Raw genomic sequence first — 11,134 nt, forward strand, 5'->3', positions numbered from 1 at the left:
GATAGACATTATGCCCCATGTTTCATTTTACACATCACCTTTTGATGATGCTTTTACAGGGGAAAAGTTACAAACCTGAGATCACAGAAAATGAAAGCTAGGCTTTCTCCTGAGAGAGGCATTATACCAAGGTCACTTGTGGTTATTACACTCCCCAGATACTACTTTGCTACCATGATTAATTTACAGTGACACTAGGTCGCCAAATGAAGGTTGCCAATTTGTGAATAATCATGGGGTAACAGTCATCTATTTAGTGTTCTGGAAGGGTGCACTTGGCTCATTACTGATCCTGTATGAAGAATGGTTTTAATCCAGTCATATCAGGTAGAAACCAAGTGCTGTGAAAATGGGGAAACATTTATTAGGTGGATTAATCTCTTTTTTTGAAAAATCTGTATTAAAAAAAAATAATAATAGCTACTTCAGACAAAGTGCCTTTTAGAGAGATGCCCAATAGGACTTCCCCATCATATCAGTGTTCACAAAAGAACTTGAACATAATTCTGTGTTTAAAGAATTAAGCTATTCTTCCAGATGTACAGAGACAGATTTTTTTAAAGATATTTAGGATCTAAAAAACATCATTAAGACCAAACTTTATAAGTTTAGCTCCTCCCCTACATGCAGATAAATTCTTAACAACAGCTGGCAACCTCTTCACTAATAGACGTTCTCCAGAAATTAAGGACTTTTCCCAAGAATGATGGAATTCAGGCTTTAGGACTTAAACCAAATCCAAGTTATTAGCCCTTGATTAAGTGACTTTTACTGAAGTGAGAGTAGTAACCAAATCTGCAACCACTCTGGTGGTCAGGAGATAAACCTTGAATTGCTCCAGCCAACTCATTTCAACCAAACCACGTGAGAGATTGTGCTCATGCACTATCATCCTGGTGCTCATGCTCAACAAGACTATAGACTTCTTAATATGCCTTAGCTCTGGAAGACTGTAATCTGTGGAAGAGATGAAACCTGCATTCCTTTCCTTGAAGAAGCTATCACTCCTCTGAGTACAGTGAAGAAGGAATAAAATTGAGACAGACAGTAATTATAAACGGGGGGGGGGGGGGGGGGGTATGGAATAGAGAAAGGTAAGGAACAAAAGGAAAAATTAACCTTGTTGTTTTCAACATCTAGCTCAAAACTACAAGGTATTTCACCAAAGCAAACACAAGATAGAGTCTGAGCTAGCCTGAAATTTTCTTCTTCTCCTGCCACATGTATGGAGTGCCTACTTCCCCAGCAGAAAGCCTTTAATTGCTGGTGGAATTCAGGTGGGAAGAAAGACTCACCACATCAGTGCCTGCCCTAGGAAAGTTGCTCATTGCTGACCAGCAAGGCTTGCAATGAGAATGTGTTGGATGTCCTTTACCTGGAGGTAGGCAAAGATAACCATTTAGCACCACTAGTGAAAGTGGTAATAAAACACTTCTTGGCAAGTGTGAAAACTGGCTGTTCTTAAGTGATGGCTTTAGTTTATTTTTGCACCTTTCAACAAAATGGCAGATAAGCATTTTCTGCCTCTCCTTCTGTCTCCTCAAGCTTTTCTCCAAGATGGAGGGGGGGGGTGGGAAACAATGGAAAATACCCTGTAGGGATTACCTCCTGAGCAAACAGAATCAGATGAGGTGATCCAGCTAGCCAAAAAAGCCAATTTTCTACTGCACTTATCTTTCTGGACCAGATGTGACTGCCTACCCCCAGCCCAACCTCAGTAAGCCTGTGCTCTATTGCCTACAATTCTGTCCATCTGGAAAAACTCCAGTACTGCCTAGGCGTGATGCTCCAGTTGTACTGTAAGCAGCTGCTATGACAGCAAAATATGTAAAATGCTGCCCTTTAAGGTAGATGTCTTCAAAAAAACAGGTTTCTCCTTTATTTGGGGGGAAGGGTGGTTCATAGCTACGGCCTTTGTATAAATGACCTGAGAGATTCATCATTTTTAGACTTGAAAAGGAAGCAGACACCCTGGAACGTTAACTGGATATTTAAAGAAAAGAAAAATGTAGTTTTAAATAGGCTTTGTGGTACTTCTCTATGATGTGCCAAAAGACATCTTTGTTGTGTCTGCTGAGACAAGCTAGAACTGTGGAAAGGCTAAGAGGAACAGAAAGCATTAATATTTTAGAAAACAATGTAAATTACACTAAAATCCTGACACAGCTGAGCAAGGAGCAAACAGCAGAAAACAAACAATATTGTTCAGCTTCTCTATACTCAGAGGGCTAAGAAAGCTGATATCTTTTTTTGCTAGGAGGATGCAAAGAGCAGACACTGATTCAGGTTGGCATTTCTCTTCTTTTTGTTTATAATGGGCATACAGTTCTTGTAATGGCCAGGCCTACAAAGAGATCATTAATGAGAGCAGAAACAGCAGCGAAGCTTAAAATTCACAGGGGTGTCTCTACTTACAGAGCTGCAGCAAAAGCAGCTGTGTTCAACAACTTTGCCTAGCCAGCAACAAATCTTCTGTCAAAAAGTGGTCCCAAGACATGGCTTCCAATTTGGTGTCGCTTAACCCTACCCCACACACATCAAAACGCTCTTGTCAGAAAATGTGCCGGGCTGCCTCTCAGAGGCTGTCACTTGCAAAACACCTTGAGCTGCGTGCTCCCATCCTTGTACCAGTCCTTTAAAGAAAGGAAAACAATTCAGAGATATTTACATTCAATATAAGCTTTTCTGCATTTTATTTTCTCCTCCAGGGGAAACAGGTGAACTCGTTCAGTAATGAGGGCAGAATTCTGCTTCACATTCAGACATGTAAATTCATGCACTTAAATATGGGTGAGACAACAAGGAGTCATTTGTGCTGCCCAAGCAAGAGTAGTGCCATTTGAGACTCTCTGGTATGTCTGAGATTGAGTATGACACAGGACACTACCTGCCATCTGGACCAGAGGCTCGGCTAGAACTGCTTGAGCATTTTAAAATCAATGGTGTTAAGGTGCCTGAAGGGAGTCCCAATATCCTGTCAGTGTATTCAACGAGGGATTTTTCCACTGCCTAAACACACTTACCTACTGTTATGTGAGATGGCCTAAACAGTCAGGACACCATCATAGAGCTGGCAATTAAGACACCGGACCTACAGAATACCCAGAACCTACGGGAGCAGCAACAGGACACCAAGCAGCATACACCTTGGTGGCTACAGTGGCACTCAAGACTCAATTCAGCTGCCTAAAGAAAGACACCTAATACAACCTTATATGCCCCAGACGTCCAAGACCTCCCCCTCAACCCTGTAGATATGATGCAGAGCCACATGTTTCAGAGAAGTGGGGGAGTCACCAAGAGCGTTCAAGTGGTGCCAGATGTCTATGTGCAACTAATCCCAGCAGATGAAATCTAATGAACTAGTCATTTGCCAAAGGCACGTGGGACTCCAGCAGCTGTCTGTGCTCCACCGATTAATAAACTCCTGACTAATTTTGACTAGATCTTGTGCTGACTAGATCTGGCAAGAGTGGGACTCTGCTCATATGCAAACACCTGCATTTAGACATACAAGTTTTAGTGTCTGTATAAACCTAAAGATTAATCTTCAGCCTCTCTAATTCTTTTGTGCTTATGCCCTAAAATGCCAAGAGGCTCATTCACCTGGGAATTTAAGTATCCACCTAACCTTTAGGCAATCATAAGGTAATGGATTTCTTGTGACCCACATCCAATATGGCTCCCTTACACATCTAAGTGAGGTGCACTGGGTGGTTCTCCTGAGAGGTTAAGCCCTTCCATGCCAAGGATGCTTTGGAGATCAACAGATCCTGAGGCAGATACTGCAGGGTGTGTGACAGTCTTACTGAATCACTTCCTACTGATGAATGGGGTGGCCCATTTAAAGTTAGATGGTCTTTAGAAGGACATCAGATCGACACTGATCACAGTGCAGAATATGAACTTCAATAAAAAGCACACACCAGAGCACTCTCTAACTGCTTTAAAGCTCCAGACTAATTCATAGTCTTCATATAAAAAGCTTACTAAGAAGTCAGTAAATTCTTTTTATTATTGATGATGATGATAAGAAGATGAAATCAAACATAAATCAGTCAAAGACAGCCTGTGAAGTGCCATTCAGAGAAAGCCATAGCTTCTCATGGATGGCATGCAATAAAGAGCAACTAACCCTTCCTAAAGTAATCTGCATGAACGCTCAACAACTTCAATTCTAGCTGCTAACAGCTATGGGCATTGTCATGGACAAGGTACTGGGCAAGATGGACATCCTCTCTGAGCCAGTAGGACAATTTTTACATTCTTACTTCTTTTAATCAACTGCACCTTGAAACCACTGATTAACTTCTGGGCTGAGTAATTTGTCTACAGCAGCCATTTCATTTTAGAGGTGTGTGGCAGATGGAGGTGCAGTTCCTTTGCAGCCCAGAACTTCCCTGCATGCCAAGGTCTCTGTCCTGCTGCATCCAAGCAGCTCTGCAGAATTACTTCCAATTTTTATCTTTGGTGATTCATAACACTGTCGTCTGCAGTCCTCTGTACTAGGGGAGGTGACACTTTCTTCTTACCGTGAAGCCCGTACCACAAGAGTCTGGATGGGATCCCTACAGCATTGTTATTTCTTGTTGTGGTACTAGTGGTACAACAGGACATGCAGTTTGAGGCTGGGTATTAGTGGCAGTCATGTTTTGTTCTCATATGTTCACACTCTCCCGGGATTATCCTCATGTAAGCTTTCAAAGGCCACTGATGACAAATTAGTCTCATCTTGCAGAGCAAAGACCTGTTACGATGAGACTAAGCCCTTCACTGGTGCAGCAAAGCAGTCATCATTTTGTGAACGTCCAGAAGCAATACAGAACTTATTTCCCTCAACCATGACTTCAGCGGAGAAAATCCTTTCTTGTCCCATACTTTCACATTTATTTTTAAGGGATATGTTTATTTTCCAGACCAATACAAACATAACACCGATACCAATGCCAGATTTGAACACTGATTTAGAATTGGTCTGGCACAAGTGAGAGTGAAGTGAAATAGTCAGTACCAGGCATCATGAAAGCCTGCCGTTGGTAGGCTAGACTGTGCTAACATTACTGGCTGAGCACATACCCACATGAGGAGTCCCACAAACATCAGTAGGATAGCCTGGTATGCAAACTATTACAAAATAGATCAAATTCTGATAAAGGACATGAACAAAGGGGTAAATCCAAATCCTTTGCAGTCTAAATGTAAGACAAAGATAGTAAGTAAAAACAGACAAGAAAGAACAGGGAAACAGGCTATTTTCTCAGGATACCATGCCAGCACAGCGAAATAATGTCAGCCCTTTATCAGCCTAGCAGCTGGGAAATGCACAGATAATTTTTAACAGAGATTCAAAGCAGGAAAAAGGTAGGTTTGCAGGTGCCTATAAGGAGAGTTTCCTGAGGACAAAGAGCAGGAGGAGACAAAGTGTGTGTATTTAACAAAAGATGATGAAGACTTTTACTGTAGGATGATTGGAGGCATGGGATGATTTTTGCAGGGGAGAGAGACCTGCAAAAGCACACTTGCTGCCTGTGAGCAGCCTAAGACTGGATTTGCCAAGGTCAGAGAAGGGAATGCTGCAGTAGTCAGGAAACGATAAGCTAAGAGCCTGAATAAAAAATTCAGATGTGTGGATAGATAGGAAAAACCATACCTTAAATATGTTGTGCACAAAGCACATGGGAGATGCAAATACAGACTGTTTGTAAGGAATAAGGACCAAATCAAAGAGAATACTGGAGTTTGGTAAACTCACAACGCTGTTTACGGGCCTGGATATCAGATAAGCTGGAGATGTTGTTCATTGTAGTCAAAAAAGGGATGCAAGGAAGAACTGGAGAAGAAAATTAATTAGGTGCTTCCTTTAAACAAGGAGAGCCCTAATGCCTCAAGATAGCCTTCTAAACTATCTCAGAACAGCAAATATGCTATACATAACAAAGAAGTTCATATAAGACCAGAAGAATGCATTGTTAGATGCTTAACTTAGTGTGCAATCATTCAGATCAGTAGAGAATCTGAAGACGCAGTGACTTACTGCTGTCTGGTGAGCCTCTTCCATAGTTCACAGAGCCAGTGCACCTGATGGGGACTATGCAGAGAGCTTTAATCCTTTCTGTTCCCCATACAGCTGAGCAACTAAAAAAGATCCTTTAAAGTCTGTAAAATTAAAAACCACATTTTTAAAATGGTTTCACTGGAGCTGTTTAAGAATGTGTAATCGTTATCAGTGTCAAATTGCTTAGCACAACATTTACTGTACACTGGCTTATTTCTGAACCTTATTGCATTTTAAACTAATCATTCATCCTGCTACATAGATACTTGCCTGAGGTTATGAACGATGGCTTAACCAACCAGATCAACAATCCAGAAGTAGATGTGGACATCACAAGGCCAGACACCTTCATTCGACAACAAATCATGGCCTTACGTGTCATGACTAACAAATTGAAGAATGCATATAATGGAAATGATGTCAACTTCCAGGATACAAGTAAGAACCATTAAATAAGTGCATTTTTGGAACACATTTATAATCAGTTCCATTGCAATGGCTTTCTTTGGTCTTTGTGCTCTGTGCTACTGACAACAACAAAATCTCTTTCCGTCCCGTGAAATTCCGGTTATATATTTGTTTCTTTTCCTTCTCATGATTATCTTCATGTCAAATGCATAAAGACACTGAGGGGTTTCCATAATACCAGAAGTCCACTCCTTTTTCAAAAGAGCATTTAATCGCCTAATTAAGTTACAGTGGCTTTCATTTGGACGCTTTACTGAATGAAAGCACCACCAACATTTTGCCATTCCTAAGGTGTTCATCTGCATTGGGGTGCTGGGTGGAATGGGGATGAAGAAAAGGAACAAACGCTGTAACCCATGGCCCTCATGTTGTTTCCCTCACTTCTTTGTGCCAGGTGATGAAACCAGTGGCTCGGGCAGTGGAAGCGGCTGTACAGATGACATCTGTCCCACTGAGTTTGATTTTGTCACCACCGAAGCACCACCGGTTGACTCCGACAGGAGGGAGGTGGAGGCTTCAGCCACAGAGCTTGGCTCGTCACTGCAGACATTGCTCATCGTCTTTGTCAGTCTCATACTACAGAGACAGTGGAGATAATCCTGGATCTGGTTGGAGAAACTGTGTTTTAGCTGCAGAAACAGCCAACTTTATTCTTTTCTTATACTCTTGGACAACGGACCATGCCACAAACACTTGCAGTTTTCTACAAGAAGAGAGCAGTACTGCAACCTGCTTCCCTTTTTTGTTTTCCCAAAGAGTACCGGGTGCCAGACTGAACTGCTTCCTGCTTTTTTCAGATAACTCTGAAGATGATATCCACTCTTAAGAGAATTCTTTCTCAAACTTTTATTACAGGAGACTTTCTGAGCTTCATTTCCTTTTATGCTGCAAAAGTAAAAAAGGATCTTACAGTGTGTGTTTTTCCCTAACAAGAAAAAGGAGGGGGGAAGAAACCAAGAAAACGGTTTTCTTTCTGAATCAGGCCTGACTCAAGGCTGCTGCATTTCAACAGAATATCAACGAAACAAAAAAAAGACAAGAAAGGAACAAAAAAAATGCAACCGTTCTTCACTGACAGCCAGGTTTCCTTTAGGAACTTCTGTAGGATGATTCAGGTCATCAGAATGATCATTGCTATAGAGAGGAAGTCTGGATTATTTTTTCCAACACAAAAATATGTCTCAATGGTGAATGTCTTGCACTCCATCTGCCAACCACATCAGATTGGTATGAAGGTAGAGAAGCTGAAAAATAAGTTTATCTTTTAGTATGATAGTAACTCCACTAGCTTCAGAGTATCATGTTACAGTTGCTTAGGATTTAAATCTTAATGCCCAGTAAAAAATTGAGTAGTAGCATGATTTCACCTAGCTTCTTTTAGGATTTATCCATGTTATACAATTGGCACAGTTTTCCACTTAGCTCACCATCAGCCGTGGTGGTAATGCTAAACAACACTCCTGACAAATCTCCCCTCAAGGGTTCGGACAGAAAATAATCTCTTGTGATATAATCTCTTTCCTTTTGTCACTGTTCTGACATCGATTAGGACTTCCTGCTACTATGTTCATTATCCTACCAAGACAGCAATTCTCTAATGGACTAACAGCGACCAGATCAATAGTGTGTTTCACACCTAACTACATCTTTCATATCAGTTAATTTCAATGTCACAAGGATTTCTTCTACAAAATTTCAGAACAAACAAATATATAGTACTGACATGGAGATTTCTTTCACTTTTTTAGTCTTAGTACGATCATCTATTTTTATATATATAAATATATATATAAATCACAGATTTTAACTTCTTAATTACAAGCTCAGGGTTGACACTTCTTTGTAAGAAAAAAATGTTTGGTCAACCAGCTCTTCTTTCTTTGTGCTGCTCTGAAAAGTAACCCTTTAATGACTGGTGAGCACGAACATCAAAGAAGAGAATTTTTTACATATCCAATTGTCCATTTCTTAACAAGTTTGCAGGGCAGGGGAGAAAACCTCTCTCACATGTGTGTATTTGGGGGGGGGCAAGTGAGTTTGTGTGATAGGCCTAAAGAAGGACACGGATGTTATTTGTGATGGCAGTTGTACTCTCAGATTCTCCAAGGATACATTGCTCCAATAATCATTGCCTAAATGACTATGGTCCTGGATAGAGTTTCCCTAATTTGCATCTGGTGGTAAGACCCAAGATGGAAGCTCTTTGAATCCTGGACAAATGAGTGTCAGCAATTAGACATCAAAACCTTCCCTTTTCCATCAGGAACAGACAAAGGGCTTCTGGGACAGTTCTGTGTGGTGTTGAAATGATCCACCAGAAACTTATTTCCTGATTCTTACGGTGACTCTGGAAATGGTATAGACAAATTGTGGTAACCCTGTAAAGCTAGCCGACCACATTACAATTTAACAGCAGAGCAGGTAGATCATATCCATTGCAATCTCTTTTTCTTGTCAAATTATAATTAGTTATTGATCTAGGCATGAAATTAAAACAGAAAACACACAGCACGTTAGGATAAAGTATACTTAAGCACTCTTACCAAAAAGTATTTAGAAGCTATCTATATAGTATGTCTGATATCAAAAAGCATTGTTTCGAGCCATTTGTATTCCATTCTTTTTTCTCCCATTTGTTTGTTTACTTCAAAGTATAACGAGCTGTTCTGCTGGGCACAGCCTAGTATGCAGGAGTCGCTGGCTAGGTGTTCAGATCACACGTCTTACACCAGCCATACCAGTGCTTCCTGCTGCTCTGGTGGTTCCCTCTAGAACAGGTCTTTTGATTCAGTATTCACATCTTCAGGAAGTTAAACAGCAGAGTTTAAACCAATTCTCACAGGCTTTTATGTTGGCCCTGGTACAGCAGGTACCAAGCAGAGGATCTTGTCTTTTAATTTTTTTCCTGAACTTGCACATGCAGCTTTCTACAAGGAGTCCCCTTTAAAGCTCCCTCACAGTCCATCTCTTTCTATCCGTATGTGCAATTTTTCCACACTGCTCCTCCTCAGCAACTTTGTTTCAGGACAATTTGAGCATCATTTTGATTTAACCCATTGTGTGTTTATTCAGTGGTAACTAATACTATTTCCATCTGATTATTCTGGGCCTGGAAGCTTACTGACAGGTAACAAAGTCCAAGCTGTCTGAGGCAAGTCTTCTGTTGTATCTGCTCCACACTGCTGGTTAGGGAGCTTAGCCTCAGCCCACATTTAGGTGATCTGATGACTGTTTTCAGCTGATGCAGGCAAACTGGGTGTCCAGGGTGCTCTTAGCTATTTGTAGACCTCCATAAACTCATGGGCAAGGAGTAAGAGGGATCCCTAAGAACAAGGGGGTTTGCTGAAGGCTGTTCTCACTCAGGGAGGTCGCAGGAGGCGCCCTGCTGTGCTTGGACTGGATCTTAAAAGCTGCCAGTGCAACAACAAACCAGATTAATCTATGCTGAAATGTGATCATCTTGTGGGAGTTGTGCCAGAAATTTATGCCTTCCATATTATTTCTCCTCTTATTTTCCTACTATGCATGGTGATGTCTTGTCAGGAGATGGAGATGCCTTTGTGTGAGGTATTAGGCATATATTTCTTTAATAGTCCCTAAAGATTGAATACTTTCTTCATACAATGCTTTTTTTCCCTGAGATTAAGAGAGTTATTAAATCTACAAAGCAAATGAAATTGGGAATGAAGGAAAGAAAAGGAGTATTCGTATTCATAAATGTGAGAATCTACATAATTTCCAATGTTTCTATTTGCACATGCTTTACATCCAATAACTCTCCTTCCAAGGTAATTTTTTGGTACTCCATAATTTAAATATTTCTCTTCTGTTAGCAGCTGGTAAAGTAAGAAATTATAAAGATGACAACTACCTGTTCAAGAAAGAGGACACAAGTCCTCAGGAAAAGTCCTTTAATTGTGTAAACTCTTTATGATGTGTGATCCAGAATTTCTTGACATTTTATGTTCTTTTAAAGTGGAGGCTATTAAAAAAAAAATCAGATGCAATTAATAACATAAAAGTGCTATAGACCCCTGCGAGGTTTTCCATTTAAGTATTAATTAAATTGCTTTTGCATTGTCCAAATTTTTAGTGTACTGCAGATTTTCCAGCTGATGATTCATTACACACTACTGTAACTGCAGTGCAAACTACCTGAGCTCTGGCTACACTTAAGCATTTCAAAAAAGACAATCAGAAAGAATTGAAAAAAGAGGGTAGATATTTCCTGCTAAAGAGGAAGAGCAGAAGAACCTGTGCCTTGGGGTTCTGGTAAGGGCTGATCTATCCCGATTCCCTAAGAGGCATTGCAGAGCTCTGTCCATGGAAAGCTCCAAAAATCTGAGCCTCAACCATACAAATCATCCCACTTTTGCAGGATTTTTAAGAAGGACAATTCCCACAGATGTGTGAACCAGTTTGAGCTGCTTTCATGCAAAATGGCTGTGAGCTAGAGCTGTTCTTGGGAGGTGGACTGCATGTGCAGCATCTCAGCATACAGCAGTTGCCTTCAGTTTACTAACCAACTGAATCATTATCAAATGTAACTATACTTATTCACAGAGACTTTTATTACTTCAACATGAAAAATAAATTACAGCACTGATGCAA

General features: G+C 40.6%; 1 protein-coding gene across 1 annotated transcript in view; it reads left to right on the forward strand.

Annotated features, from left to right (window-relative positions):
- GPC6 (glypican 6) overlaps positions 1-11,134 on the forward strand; it is a 770,432-nt gene extending 759,298 nt beyond the window's left edge. Inside the window, exons 8-9 of the mRNA XM_040584160.1 lie at positions 6,318-6,493; positions 6,918-11,134. Coding sequence (XP_040440094.1) covers positions 6,318-6,493; positions 6,918-7,120 — 379 coding nt within the window. The 3' untranslated portion in view covers positions 7,121-11,134. The remainder of the gene's footprint in view (positions 1-6,317; positions 6,494-6,917) is intronic.

The sequence above is a fragment of the Falco naumanni genome, chromosome 2 (genome assembly GCF_017639655.2).
Source record: "Falco naumanni isolate bFalNau1 chromosome 2, bFalNau1.pat, whole genome shotgun sequence".
Classification (NCBI taxonomy): Eukaryota; Metazoa; Chordata; class Aves; order Falconiformes; family Falconidae; genus Falco; species Falco naumanni.